Consider the following 14,226-nt stretch of genomic DNA (forward strand, 5'->3'; position numbering starts at 1 on the left):
TCTGGCTCCTCTCCCTCCGCGCCGATTCCCCTCCCAGGCTCCTCCCGGGAGTGGCAGCAGAGGAGCTCCCGCTCCTGTCCCCTTCTCCCTTCCCCGAGCTGCCCGTGCCTCCGGCACCGCGGTGGGATCCATCGGGGGTTCTGCCGGGCAGGGCAGGGGGTCCCACAGGTATAAAAATTCCAGGGGACATCCTCCCATCCATTTCCACGCCCCCCGACCAGAAGCTCCATCCCGATCCCTTTCCCACAGCTCACTCCTCTCCCGGAGCCCGGAGCAGAGCTGGAACTCGCCCCCAGCTCGGTTCCGAGGGGAGCAGGGGCTCGGTCTGGCTCTGAAACACCCGTGAGCGGCTTTTTCCTCCAGCCCTTGAGGCGTGCAGCCTTTCTGCAAAGGGATTTTTAGTCTGTCCTCCTGCACCACATCCCACAGCTCCTAAAACCCCCGCACAGCCACACAGGCTCCGAGCAATTCCCGGGTTTCTCCAGAGGGATGGAGACAGCAGCGGCAGCGCCGGGAGCCCCGAGCCCGCCTGGCGATGCGACTCCAGAGTTTTTGAAAAGCGAATTTCTGGCATCTTGTGCCGTCGTGCGGCCAGCGACAGGCCGGAGCAGCGCTCGGGGTGGGTGGGATGGGGTCAGCCCAGCCCAGGGTCCCGCTCCCAGCGCGCTCTCTGCGGTTTCCAGCAGGGAGTGCTCAGACACCGCAAACAGAACATTTTTCTTTCCTTGGCTGTGGAAGGGAGGGGCTCTGTCCCCTTCGAAAACTGGAGGTGGAAGAGGAAGGATCCTTTCTTTTGCTCACTCCAGAGGGAGCCTCCCCCAAGGTCCCAGCTGCCACCACTGCCACTTCTCACCTCTGTCCCAGGCATCTTTTGGTGGTAAATACCCTTTTTACAGGCAAACCATCCTCTTTTTGTACAATCTTTTATTAATATCATCGTGATTATTGCGATTTCTTCAGTAAATTGTGACTCCAACTCAGAATCTCTCCCAGTGTTTTTCTTCCACTATGGAAAGAGGTGGGCTGGAAGGGGTTTAATTTTCCTGCTGAATTTTAAAACTGGCTCCTGCCATCCAAGGCTGCCATTGGAGCTGTACCTGACAGAGGAGAGCTCACCTGGCACCACCTGCCCAGCTGGGATCCCTTTGAGCCCTGCTGTCTCCCAGGGGCTCAGAGGGATGGGAAGCACTGGGAAGGGAACCCAGGGAGCTGAGCCCACAGCAAGAGCAGATTTCCGGAAAATCTGATTTCAGATTTCAGGAGTGTCTTGGCACAATGATCTCTACATTCAGTGTTTGGATTAAACAAGGGCAGCAAGTTGAGCACCCGTGCACCTGCACTGCCCTGAGGACACGGAGCAGCTCACACAGCACAGCCAGGGGTGCCTCAGGGTCTGCCCAGAGCAGAGGGAACAGCCCAAGACATATTGCAGAAGGAAAAATTCTGTAACAGCCCAAGAGATATGGCAGAAGGAAAAATTCTGTAACAGCAGGATTTGCTTTTGCTCCTTGCCCTGTGGCCCTCCAGTGTGCCACAGGAACTGAAAGGCACCTCTGAGTTACATTCAGCGTGGGACAACTTTGGGAAAAAAATCCACCAGCTCCTTAAGAAAGGATGGGAGAGGAGGCACGGTGGGAAGTTTGTCAGAAATCCTGAGGCTGCTGAGCCCTCAACACAAATGCAGAGGGAACAGCAGCATGCCAGTGCCAGAAGTCAAGGAAAAGTGGGAATTCCATCCCTCATCATCATCATGCAGATCTTGCTGCTTCCCTTTTCCTTCTCTAAACCTAAACCTTCTCAGAAATTCCTGAAGTACACCAGGATCTCTACAGGCTCCCTCTCAGGCAGCTTGGCTTGGAGCAGTGGTAAGAGACAAGACCCCAGATATTTCCATTCTGCTCTGCTAGAAGTCCCTTCAAACTGAAAAAAGGCCAAATGGAATAATACAAAGCTTCTAAATCCTGAAGGCACTTGCTTGGAAGAGCACTTCCCTTGGTGGGATTAACCACGACTGAGCCACCCTGGCTGGGAGCATGGACAGCCTGTGCTCAAAGGCCGAGCATGACCCAAAAAACAATCCCACAACCTTTGGTGTCCACCTGCCCCCTGTCCTGAGCAGGCCCTGGGAGGTGCTTGGAGGGAGTGCAAGTGTCTGAGGTATTGCAGTGTCCTTGTGAGGCACCAGAACAGAGGGCATGGAGCACCTGGGGAGGCACCAGCTCACCTGGCCTGGTGTGGAGCAGGGCTGGGGGCTCCTGGTGCTCCCAGGGGTGGGACTGGGAGGGATCCTGCTGCTCCCAGGGGTGGCAACTGGGGGCTGCTGGCCTCTCCCAGAAATGGGACTGGGAGCTCCTGGCTCTCCTGGCAGTGGGACTGGGAGGCTCCTGTCTCTCCCAAAAGTGGGCCTGGGGGCTCCTGGCTGTCTGCAGGGCTGGGCTAGGCCTGCAGCCCCAGCAGGCGGGCAGTGTTCAGCACGTCATCCCTGGTCAGGTAACAGCCACAGAGCTGCCGGTACCCCGTGAACGCCTCCCGGCCGTGCAGGACACGCCAGTTATCCACAAACAGGGCCTGCAGGAGAGGGAAAAGGTCATCAGGAGGACAGCAACCATGGCAGGCAGGGCTGGGAGCCTGTCAGAGCTGGTCCTGGGCACCCCTGGAGACTGGAAGAGCAGGTAAGGGTGTGCCACAGTGGGCACGGGCCTCCTGTTCCACACTGGCACAGGTGAAGCCACAGCCAGCTCTTCTGCAGGATCCAGCACAGCTCTACCAGCTCTTCAGGGAGCCAGTCCAGAAACACATTTTGGGTTTCGTTCTTTTGTACTAGAGGGGAAACAGTTCACCAGCAAGAGACAGTGGCCAACTTATCACTGAATCCCAGAATGCTTGGGTTGGAAGGAGCCTTAAAGCCCACCTTGTTCCACCCTCTGCTATTGGCAGGGACAACTTCCACCATCCCAGGTTACTCCAAATCCCACGGAACCAGGATTTGAACACTTCCAGGGATGGGGCAGCTCCAGCCTCCTGCCTCTGCAGTGTCACTTAACCCATATAAAGGCTCAAACATAACCTCAGAACTGTAATTTCTTCTGGAAGAAGTGAAACCTGAACATTAAGTGTTCTGGCCTCTCTGCTCCTGAGGAGTCTCATCCCCGTGGCTGGAAACTCGGACTACCTTTCCCCTGAGGCAGAGCTGATATTGCATTAGTTCAGCAGGAGCCACCGCTGTTAATGCTGGAGCACCCAGAACGAAGAACACTGCAGGATACGGCAGTGCCCAGCACACCCACGGAGCACCCTGCCCTTCTCCCTGCTCCAAACCCACAGGATTCTGCTCCAAATCCCACCCAGGACCAGCCCCAGAGGATGCAGCTGCAGGTCCCACCTTGCCTGGCTTCAGCTTGACCCAGAGCTCGTTTTGGGGCCGGCGCAGCTCGGCGGTGAGGGCGCGGTGGGCATGGTACCAGCGGCGCACCACGGCGTGCGGCACGGTGTTAATCACTGCACGGTCGTAGTTGTTGTACCTGCGGGGACAGGCATGCCTTGGGCTTTAGCTTTCGTGTTTTTCAGGATCTCTGCTGCTCGGTGTGTAACTCTGAAACTCCATGTTAGGTGTTAGTGAGGTCTCTTCACGGGGTAGTGACAAAACAATTCCTTTCTGGCTGGAGAACCAAGGACAACTGGTACCCAAAAATCAGAAACAACAGTGAGGGAAAGGGGAAAGCCAAGGGGCTGAGAGTTCACAGCCTGGGGCTGGGGTTGGACAATTGACCCCAACATGTAGATGAACCAAAAAAGTGTAAAGACTTGTGACTGGGATCCATCTTGGATTTCATTTGGGTGTAGCCCCAGCCAGGCTCTTGCACTGCCCAAAGTGGATCCTTCCAATAAATTCCTACTTTATTCCTTTTGCTCTGTCTAGTCTCTGCTCCACATCAGGCTTTCCAAGCAAGAGGAGAGACAAGAGATTGCCCAACGCAGTCCCAGGTGCTCCCAAGAGAAGTTCAGAAGCCTGTGGGGATTGTGGTTGTTTAAGGGAGGCTCCAGAGGTGACCACAGAGGTTCTGCTGCCAGCACAGGACTTTTGGGAACACAGCACTGAGGGCAAGAGGAGTTTACTATCAAGTGCACACCTGTTCCTCTTGGCTTTCCATGGAAGGACGTGGCAAGACTGAAAGTTGCATAGAATAAAAGTGCAGAGCAGTGCTGGACAACCTCCAGAACTGAGCCAAACTGGAGTTTCAAAACTCAGCCCAAACTCCCTTTGGAAGGGATCTCCCTGCACTCTTCCTATTCCCTGTGAGCTAGGATAGTTCCTAGCTTCTCCAGAGAAGGGCTGAATTCTACTGCATCTCAAATGGAATGGGATGAGAGCTTGGAGCTAAGGAAGAATGCCAGGAGTGAAAAACCAAAGCTCAGCACTGACACCCATCTTTGTATCAGCGGTGCGGACGCTTCCTCCAAAGCAGGAGGAACACTGGGTGCTCATCCCTGCTCCTCCAAGACACGCTGGAATATGCACACAGAGATAGCCAGCCCGTGAAATGCTCTGGAGAACCACCACCACAACAGGCTCCCCCCCCCTAGAGCCTCCTGGTCGTTACCTGATGAGGTAAAGCTCGTTGTTCCAGGGGTAGACATTGAGCACGGGCCCCACTCCGATCATGTGGTTGTGGCAGTCGCCAACGTTCTCCACGTACTCGTGTTTGAGGGGCACCCTGGCCAGCAGCTCGAAGTGCTCTGGGGCCTGCAGCCTCACCTGCTCAGCTGCATGGAACCCGTCCACCAGCAGCGTGCGCCCGCCCGTGCCCTCGTGCTTCAGGCAGTGGAACACCTGGATGCTGCACAGAGACAGAGGAATGACCTTCTGCCTGTCCTCTGGGCACAAGGTGCTCCCTAAGGACACAGGCAGGTGTGGATGGATGCACCACCCATACCTGCTGCTTCTCCAGACCCCACCCCGTGTGTTTTGCTGGGTGAGGAGGCAGCAAACTGCCTGTGCTCCTTCCCAAACCCAGTGACATAAGTTTAGGAGACTTTGGGAGATGCAGGGTGAAGGCTGTGTCACCCAAAATCCAAACCCAGAGAGGCTGTCCCATCCCTGGAAGTGTCCAAGGACAGGCTGGGTGAGGTTTTGAGCCTGGGACAGTGGAAGGTGTCCCTGCAGCAGCACGTACCCACAGGGCTCCTGGAAGTAGGTGGTGTCTGTGTGCCTGTCCAGGGCCAGCTTGGTGTAGGCTGTGTCTCCCCGGGAGAAGTCAGAGGTGAAGTACCACATCCTGCCATAAATGGTCTCCCTGGAGAAGAGACACCACGGGTGAGTGTCTGCATAAAGCACATCCTCCCCTACATTTGAGTTATCCCCCATCTGTCCCATGCACAGAGTCAATAAAGCAGAACGACTTCACAAAATTCAGATTGTCAGGGATGGTGCTTCCAATCCCTCTTTGGGTGTTCAGCTCCTCCTTTTCCTCCCCAAAAGGCTGGTGGTGACAGGCCTTCCCCTCCACAAACACCAACCATCATCCCCAGTCATGGAAGTGACACAAGGGGCTGCCCAGGCGCAGCCAACCCTTACCTGTATCCACACAGGGCTGCCCAATAATTCCATTTCTTCTTCCCAGAATCCTGTTTTCACTTCCTCCCCCTTCAACATGCACAGGAGGGAAGGGACAGCAGGCAAAGCCAAACAGCACTCAGAGGCTACAGGGGGAGGGAGCCTGGAGACAAAAGCTGGCTGGATATTCCCTGGAGCCCCTTGCTTCTGCTTGGAGTGACTGTTTATTAACAGGAATCCCTCCTTTCCCAATGGCCCCAGGCAAACCAAGCTGTTTGTACAGCTTGGATAGAGCCCCAAGCTCAGCCCCTGGCCAGCCATGCTGGTGCTGCTCTACACAAACCCAGCACCAACACCTCTCACTGTTTTTCTCCAGCAAGAGCTCCCACTGGTTTTTGATCTCCCTGGCTCCCAGGACCAGGCTGCCCTCACGACCCCTCAAGTCATAACAGGAAATGTCTCCCCTTGCAAAGCTCTGCTCTTCCCAGACAGCCACTTCCTTCAGTCCCTCCTCTCTGCACAGTCCCACTGTCACAAAAGCCATGGGATGCTCTGGGGGCAGCTCAGTAACTGAGTGATTCCCAGCTCTGCCATAAAGGAGGGTGGATCCCACACTGGGATCCTCCATCCTAGGTCAAGGGGAACAGCCAGGCCATGCCACACAAAATACAGGACGAGGAGGCAGCAGCTTTCCCAACAGAAAGAAAACAAATTTACCCTTCCCAGGATAGTCCAGATACCTGATTATGCTGATCCTCTTTGCCAAGATTTCTGTGTCCTCTTTGGTGGGAGTGACGTTCTCCACAAAAGCAATCCCATACAACAAGAAGTTCTGCAGGAATTCCTTCAGGCCCTCGTCTGTCTCCAGGAAGCGCCGGCAGTCGATGGAGGGCACCTGGGCTTGCTGGTAGATCTCAGCATTCCAGAGGATCCGGGGGTGCATGACCTGCTGCTTCTGCCCCTCGTAGCTGTTCTTTGCCAGCCACTCCAGCCCGTAGCGTGTCACGTGTCCATCCGGCCCTAGCACAGGGACAAGGGCACGGTCACCAAAATCCCACTGGCCAGCCCGGGATTGTGGCATCTGCCAGCCCAGGACAGGCCTTACCCTTGTCACCTGTCTGCAGATGGGCTCTTTGCACCCTGCTGCCACCTGAAATAAGACCTGAAAGGCCACGAGTGCTAAATGCGTTGTCATTGCTGCCACAACTCCAAATTCAGGGCAGCTGCTGCCACCGTCTCCAAATTCCCACCCAGCTGTTGCATCTGCTTTGGTTTTGTTTTTTCTTGATAGGACTCCAAGGACAATCAAAGCTCTGAAGTCAAACCCTCAAATAAAAGTAGAAAGGTTCTACCAAATAAAGGTTCTTCCACCAAAAGGAAGCAAGCAGCTGGGAAAGTGAGGAGAAAGGGCAGAAAATGGGCACGGTGAGCAGGGCTGACGGCTGCTCACATGGGACAGGGAAGGAAAAGAGAAGCAACTGTGCCATGCCCCATCTGTTCAGCAGCTGCACTGCTGGGGGAGCGTCACCAACCCAGACACTGCACACACACGCACACGCAAAGGGCTGGGGCAGGAAAACCACCCCACTTTGATGCAGAGGTGTGTTTACAGCGAGAGCAGTGTTTAAAACCTGCTCTCGGACAGGTAAGACGTGGGGATAACGCTGCCCTCTCCCACCAGCAGGCTCAGGAGGTGCTCAGGACTCACAGGTGAGGAAGAGCGTGCTCTCATCCACCCTCACAGCCCGGGGCTGGATGGCCAGGTCCACGCTGGCCGTGTCCAGGCTGCGCTGGTTGGTCTTGGCGTTGTAGCAGGAGGCAGAGCGGCAGTGGTCCCGCAGCCACACGAAATCCAGGCGCATCACGGTGCTCCCGTACCTCAGCTCTGCCAGGGATGGGAGCACAGCAGGCTTTGGGGCAACAGGGACCACAAACAACGCCAAGAACTGAAGCCCAGAACCCACACCTTGTCATCCCAATTACAGGGGATGCAGTGGTACACCCTGACATAAATTGTTACATGAGGAAGGCCTGGCAGAGGATCTTATCAAAGGGCTGGCTCCTTTGCTTTGGAGCAAAATGTGTAAAATGCTGAGCAGTTCCCTGACAGAGTACTGAGATCTCACTGGCCTCAGCTGCAAAGGTGGGCACACACCAAGGTTGAGGGGGCTCTGCCAGAGAGAGCCTGAGCATGGCACAGAAAATGGTGTCTGACAGAGCAAGGCTCGGTTTTTGTTCGGGAATCCCTGGATTTGATCACTCATTTAGCAGTGCCTCACTTATCATAGAAGACAAGGCTGGTCCATCCTGCCTTTGGGAATTCCTGCAGGGAAACTGAGACAGCCCCCAGTATGCATCCCTATTTCAGAAGGAAAACATCCCTCATTCCAGGGAACAAGGCTGCAAACCCTCCCCTGCATGTCCCCAGGAGCACCCACACCCAGCACACCTACCGAGATGGTCCTGGTGCAGCTGCCAGGCACAGTGGGGGGACACTGGGGCCGTGGGGTGGCAGCGAGCTGGAGCAGCCAGGATGGGCCTGGGGGCCTGGGGCAGCCATGGCCAGCGATGTCCAGAGCTCCCATGGCACCCCTGGAGCAGCCGTGCCAGCCTCTGGCACCACATCTTGGCAGTCAGTAGAGAGGGCACAAGGTGACCTGGATGTGATGCTCTGTCCTAAACCCCAGCAGGACACAGCCCTGAGGAGACACAAAGGAGATACCAGGATCCTGTGAGGGTGGGCAGGCCCTGGCACAGGGTGCCCAGAGCAGCTGGGGCTGCCCCTGGATCCCCGGCAGTGCCCAAGGCCAGGCTGGACACTGGGGCTTGGAGCAGCCTGGGCTCGTGGAAGGGGTCTCTGCCCATGGCAGGGGGTGGAATGGGATGAGATTTAAGGTCCCTTCCAACCCAAGCCATTCCATGATTCTGTGATTTACCAGGCAAAGCCATTTCAGGAGAGACGGCTGTGCTCAACACTCCTATGCAAAACAGTGGCAAAGCCTCATCTCTGAAGGTCTTGCCCCCCTCAGGCATTCCCAGTTTGAATTCACCAGTCCTGGATGGAACTGCAGCAATCACTAACCTTGGTTAGTGAAGCAATAACAGAGGAATCCAGTAATTAGGTCAGTTCTAGAAAAAGCAGGCAAAACAATGAGGAGGAGGAGGAGGAAGATCTCTGCTGTTGTGAAGGACACAGCTGGCATGGAGGAGAAACCACCGTGATTAATTTTAGGATAGAGATTAGAAGGTGATTTCTCCCAGGGAAATCTGTAAGAACTCTTCAGTGCAAAGAGCAAGGAGAAAAACCTGACAAGTTTTAAGAGATGATGCCTCAGTCTAAATGCCTGTCATGTTTATGAATTTCTGGGGTCCACATCTAAACCCAGCAGGATTTTAACAGCACTTTGAAGTGCACTGAAATGTGGTCTCTCTGGATAAGACACAGGATCAGAAAGCATTTCTTATCCTAGACTTCTGATTTTCCTTCATTTTCTTATCTGGAGAGTCCAGGCACTGGAGCTCTGGCTGTCCAAGCTGCTTCTGCTCTGCACAGACCTCAAAAGCTGGTGATAACAACCAAATCCTCAGAGGTGCCACATTCCCAGCCAGCAACTTGTTAAGCAGGGCTAAAAGAGTGCAGACACCCCTAGGGAGAAAAAGTGGGAATGTTTTTGAAGAGAATGTTTGAGATGAAGGCACACTGACACACTTCAGCCATGGAGCCCTTTCCATGAGAAACTTCCCCTACATCCAACCTAAACCTCCCCTGGCACAGCTTGAGGGTGTTTCCTCTTGTCCTATCCCCTATTACCTGGGAGAAAAGATCAAACCCCTTGGCTCCAGCCTCCTTTTCCAAGACATCCATCTTCTGTTCCTGTTGCCCTGCCTTGAAAATCTGCTACAGGAAGAGGAATGAGCCCCATCTGACACTCAAATCTCATAAGCAAGAGAATAAAACCTACAGCTACAAAATCCAGGAGCTGCCCCTGATGTTTATCAGCCTTAAAATCTTCAAGAAATTCTTTAAATCCCTGAACAGACTCACAAATCTCAGGATTATCTGAGAGAGGGGAACTCTGTCCAAATGTTTGGCTTTTGGATGCACCATCCCAGTGAGGGGTGGAAAACAGAAGGAATCTTGTTTGCACACACAAACAGGACCCAAAATGCCAGGAAAGGCTCACCCACAATACCCATTAGCACAAACCTCAGTTTGATCTTTCCACACACATTTATCTCCTCCTCTCCCAGTACCAGAACTGAGCATGGAATTAACACAGGTAATGGGAAGTGACCCAGATATTTTAAACCTAATCAGGGAGATCTCATGCTGCTCTTACTGGAAGAAAACACCACAGGCAGCTCAGTGAGAGCCTTACATTCAATCTTTCCAAGAGATACCAAAACTAAGAGACATTAAACTCCCAAAAATCTGTAGGGTTAGGAAAGATTTATATTTTTTGTTGTTTCATCAGAGCTAACAGCTGGATGAGCTATGTGAACTCTCTTCCTGCACCTCCTGCTACCTCACCTTTATGCTTTATGTGGTCCAGACACCTGGGCAGCAGTGAAATGAGAGAATTAATTCCTGACACAATTTCCCTCAGAATTCAAAGGGACAGGGCAGGAGGCAGCAGACATGAAATACTCAGTGCATAAACACACTTGGTGGGTGACACAGAGGCAGGCACAGAACCCACAGGGTGAAGGAGAGAAGAATGCTGGAGGGAAAAGCAGAAACCCCAAATCTATTGTGGTTTGAGGAATCCCCATCAGTCTTTGGAGAGAAAGGACAGCAGCAGAAAGGAAGGCTGGGTTCACCAGGGGTTAACCCTAACACTGCAGTTTGCCTCACAAGAAACATTTTAAAGAAACAAAACTGGGTTTATCCTCTTTGAAAAAAAGCCACACTCCCCATTCTGGGCAAAGGAAATGCTGAATAAATGAGTGACCAAACAGCTTCAGCAATGGGAACATCTAAGGAAGGGGAAACCCCACAAATCCAGAGGCTTTCACTAGCTTTTAGCCAAATTCTCCTGGGCATGGGATGACTCTGCTGCCTTCCCTGCCCTGCTCCAGCCCCTCCAGCTCCACTGAAAAAAAAAAAAAAAAAAAGCTGTTTTCTATGAAAAACACCTCAAACATTCAGCTGCTCACACTCACTCAGTTTTTACTTCTGGAAGCACCTGGCTGGAGCCAAGGTTTCTGATCCGTAAGGAACAGGGAGGTGTCAGCAGCACAACAGTCCAAAGTGAGGGAAAAGAATTTGGGTTTTGATCCTCTGGGATCCTTTAACCTGACAGTCAAGGAACACCAAGAGAAAGGAATTCTGCAAAGGCTGAGCTGCCCTGAGGACTCTGCCAGAGCCAGGGGAGTCAAGAACACAAGCCCAGGTGACAAACCAGATCCCCCAGGATGGCAGCACCTCTTGGACAGGACACAGGCAGAATTCAACAGCCTGAGCTGTCTCAGTTAATTACAATTAATTACCACAGAGACAAAAAGCAGACTGGCTGCTCCCTGCTGAGCTCCTGCCCTCACCCTGCAGACAACTCCATCCGATCTCAGCTGTCAGGAACCAGATTCCCCTTCCAGCCCTTCCCCACATGGGATATCAATGAAATTAAGGAGCTAATAAAGACATCCCAGGCACTGCCAGCTTCACAGCTACTTCATTTTCCTGGAAGTAAAGGGAGTTATCTGCATACCCCACGTTTCACACTGACCACCTGACTCCAGGTCCCACTCCCAGATCCTTATTCAGCCTCCTGTTTGCATTTTTCCCAAGCAAACCCTTTCCAGGCCACAGAGCTCAACAGCAACAAGTTCTAATTCTGTGGGGAGTTTTTTTTTTTTTTTTTTTTTTTTTTTTTTTTTTTTTTTTGCAGCAAAGCAGCCAGCCCTGATGGTAGAATCCCCGCCAGAGGAGTTACTGCAATAAACTCCCAATTCTAAATCACATGAAGCCCTGGGTCCTGCCCGGGCAAAGAGCAGCCAGGCAGCTCCCCGGGCAGGGAGGAGTTGTGTTTTTCCAGGGAGTGAAGGAAAACAGCAGTGCCCACGAGCTGCAGCCTTCCACTCCCTGGGGATGGGAGGGCAATCCCCGTGTGCCCCCGGGCCTGGCATTACCTGGGAACGTGTGGCACCGGGCAGAGCTGGGGGATGCCGGGGGGATCCCGGAGGGCTCGGGGGGGGGATCCCGGAGGGCTCGGGGGGGGGGATCCCGGAGGGCTCGGGGGGGGGGATCCCGGAGGGCTCGGGGGGGGGGATCCCGGAGGGCTCGGGGGGGGGGATCCCGGAGGGCTCGGGGGATGGATCCCGGAGGGCTCGGGGGATGGATCCCGGAGGGCTCGGGGGATGGATCCCGGAGGGCTCGGGGGGGGGGGATCCCGGAGGGCTCGGGGGGGGGGGGGGGGATCCCGGAGGGCTCGGGGGGGGGGGGAATCCCGGAGGGCTCGGGGCGGGGGGATCCCGGAGGGCTCGGGGCGGGGGGATCCCGGAGGGCTCGGGGCGGGGGGATCCCGGAGGGCTCGGGGCGGGGGGATCCCGGAGGGCTCGGGGCGGGGGGATCCCGGAGGGCTCGGGGGATGGATCCCGGAGGGCTCGGGGGATGGATCCCGGAGGGCTCGGGGCGGGGGGATCCCGGAGGGCTCGGGGGGGGGGGGAATCCCGGAGGGCTCGGGGGGGGGGATCCCGGAGGGCTCGGGGTCTGACCCGATCACGGACGGGCCGTGCCGAAGGGAATCCCGCAGACTCCGTGCTGCTGCTCCGGGCTCTTCGCCGCTCCTTCCTCCTCCTCCTCCGGCTCCCGGCGCCCACCAGGCCCAAAACGCCGCTCGGAGCTTTCCCACATCGGCCGCTGCTGCCCGAGGGAACCTCGGCCTCTCGGTGACCTTTTAAAGAGGCAGAAAACAAAGAAAAAAGCTACGTTACAAACGGGTCCCTCCCTGAGCCCCGCGGGCAGGACGAGCCCCGCTCCCAGCGCGGTCCCCGACCCACCTCAGCGGCTCCCCGGCCCCCGGCTCGGCCCCGGTGCCTCGGGGCGGCACTGCCGGGAGCGGGGCCGGGCCGGGAGCGGGGCCGGGCCGGGAGCAGGGACGGGGAGGAGCCGCCGCCGCCATAGAGACGCGGGGGACAGAGCGCCCGCAAACCATAGAGCCGGGGTGGGACGGGGCCGGGCCGGCGGCAAGCGGGACATGAACGGGGACGGGGCCGCCCCGGGAGGCGCCGCGACTCCGGCGGCCGCTCCGGTCCGGGAGGCTGCGGGATGGAGCTCCGCAGGCGGCACGGAGATCGGGGAAGGGGCGGACGGAGCGCGGCCCCGCGGGGACGGGCGGGGCCGGCTGGGCCGCAGAGCCGTGCTGCAGTGCTGCCCCCTGGCGGGCAGGAGGGCTGATGGACAGCGAGAGCAGCGGCGCTGCGGGCACTGTCACTGTCACTGTCCCTGTCCCTGTTACTGTCCCGTCACTGTCCTGTCCCGTCACTGTCCTGTCACTGTCCCTGTCCCTGTCACTGTCCCTGTCCCTGTTACTGTCCTTGTCACTGTCTACTGTCATTGTCCTGTCTCCTGTCAGTGTCACTGTCCTGTCCACTGTCACCAGCCCTGTCCCTGTGATTGTCTCTGTCCTGTCCCCTATCCCCAGCCTTGTTACTGTCCCCATTCCCTGCCTCTGTCACTGTCCCCATCCCTGTCCCTTTTCCTGTCACTACCTTGCTCTATCCCTTTCCCATCCCTGCTCCTATCCCTGCTCCTATCCCTGCTCCTGTCCTTGTCCCTGTCCCTGTCCCAGTCCCTGCCTACCCCTTCCCCGTCACCATCCTCCCTTCCCCAGTCCCTGTCCCCATCCTGCCCGCTGCAGGAATGTAATGCCAGGGATGCACACACGCACACACAGACACACACACACACGCACACACAGACACACACACACACGCACACACAGACACACACACACACACGCACACACACAGACACACACAGACACACACAGACACACACAGACACACACACCCCGCCTTTTGAGTTACAAAACGCTGATTTTCATCCAAACGCGGGGGACAGCGGCAGCTCCCCGCTGGAGGGCTGCCTTGGCCCGGCGGTGGCGACCTCCGCCCCTCGCCCTGGTGGCGTTCCCAGCCCCGAGGTGCCCCGAGCATCACGGGGAGCACCCTCGGGACACTGGCTCCTGCAGCTCCGGGTTGTTCTGCAGCACGAAATACCCGCAGGGATTGAGATTGAATCAGAAAAAGCTCCAGAGGTGACAGTGGCAGCGGCAGGTGGCACTAGGGACACGGGGCTGGGGGAGAAGACACGACACGTGGTGACACAGGAGCCCTGGCAGTGGTTACCTGGGGATTAGAATGAACTTGTCAGACGCAGAATTCCAGAATGGTTTGGGTTGGAAGAGACCCTAAAGATCACCCCGTTCCAACTCTGTGCCATGGAAGGAACGAACACCTTTCACTATCCCAGGTTCCACCAAGCCCCATCCAACCTGGCCTGGAACATTTCTGGGGACGTCCCGCTCTGTGCTTAAATGTGCTGGTGTCACTCTGGTTTGGGAATGGGGCAGGATGAGGTCTCAGAGGTGTCTCCCCGGTACCTGTGCAGACAAACAGCCCCAGTGAAGCACCGGGAGAATCTCCCCAGTGCTGTGCTACAAGTCCCACGC

General features: G+C 56.1%; 1 protein-coding gene across 5 annotated transcripts; it reads right to left on the reverse strand.

Moving 5' to 3' along the window:
- Nucleotides 1–906: 906 nt before the first annotated feature.
- On the reverse strand, nucleotides 907–12,627 carry TMLHE (trimethyllysine hydroxylase, epsilon). Of its 5 annotated transcripts, none has more exons than XM_062502738.1 (10): nucleotides 12,554–12,627; nucleotides 12,269–12,447; nucleotides 8,008–8,253; nucleotides 7,263–7,439; nucleotides 6,660–6,716; nucleotides 6,295–6,574; nucleotides 5,175–5,294; nucleotides 4,602–4,838; nucleotides 3,383–3,521; nucleotides 907–2,568 (listed from the first exon to the last, which is right to left on the reverse strand). In XM_062502738.1, exons 3-10 carry the CDS (start codon nucleotides 8,177–8,179, stop codon nucleotides 2,437–2,439), a joined length of 1,314 nt encoding a protein of 437 aa, XP_062358722.1. In that variant the 5' UTR covers nucleotides 8,180–8,253; nucleotides 12,269–12,447; nucleotides 12,554–12,627; the 3' UTR covers nucleotides 907–2,436. The 5 variants fall into 5 exon arrangements, with proteins under 5 accessions (XP_062358722.1, XP_062358725.1, XP_062358724.1 ...); XM_062502741.1 differs by having other exon boundaries at nucleotides 8,008–10,850; XM_062502740.1 differs by lacking the exons at nucleotides 12,269–12,447; nucleotides 12,554–12,627 and adding an exon at nucleotides 10,718–11,740.
- Between the last annotated feature and the right edge of the window lie 1,599 nt (nucleotides 12,628–14,226).

Source organism: Cinclus cinclus, chromosome 15 (genome assembly GCF_963662255.1).
Source record: "Cinclus cinclus chromosome 15, bCinCin1.1, whole genome shotgun sequence".
In the NCBI taxonomy this organism is placed as follows: domain Eukaryota; kingdom Metazoa; phylum Chordata; class Aves; order Passeriformes; family Cinclidae; genus Cinclus; species Cinclus cinclus.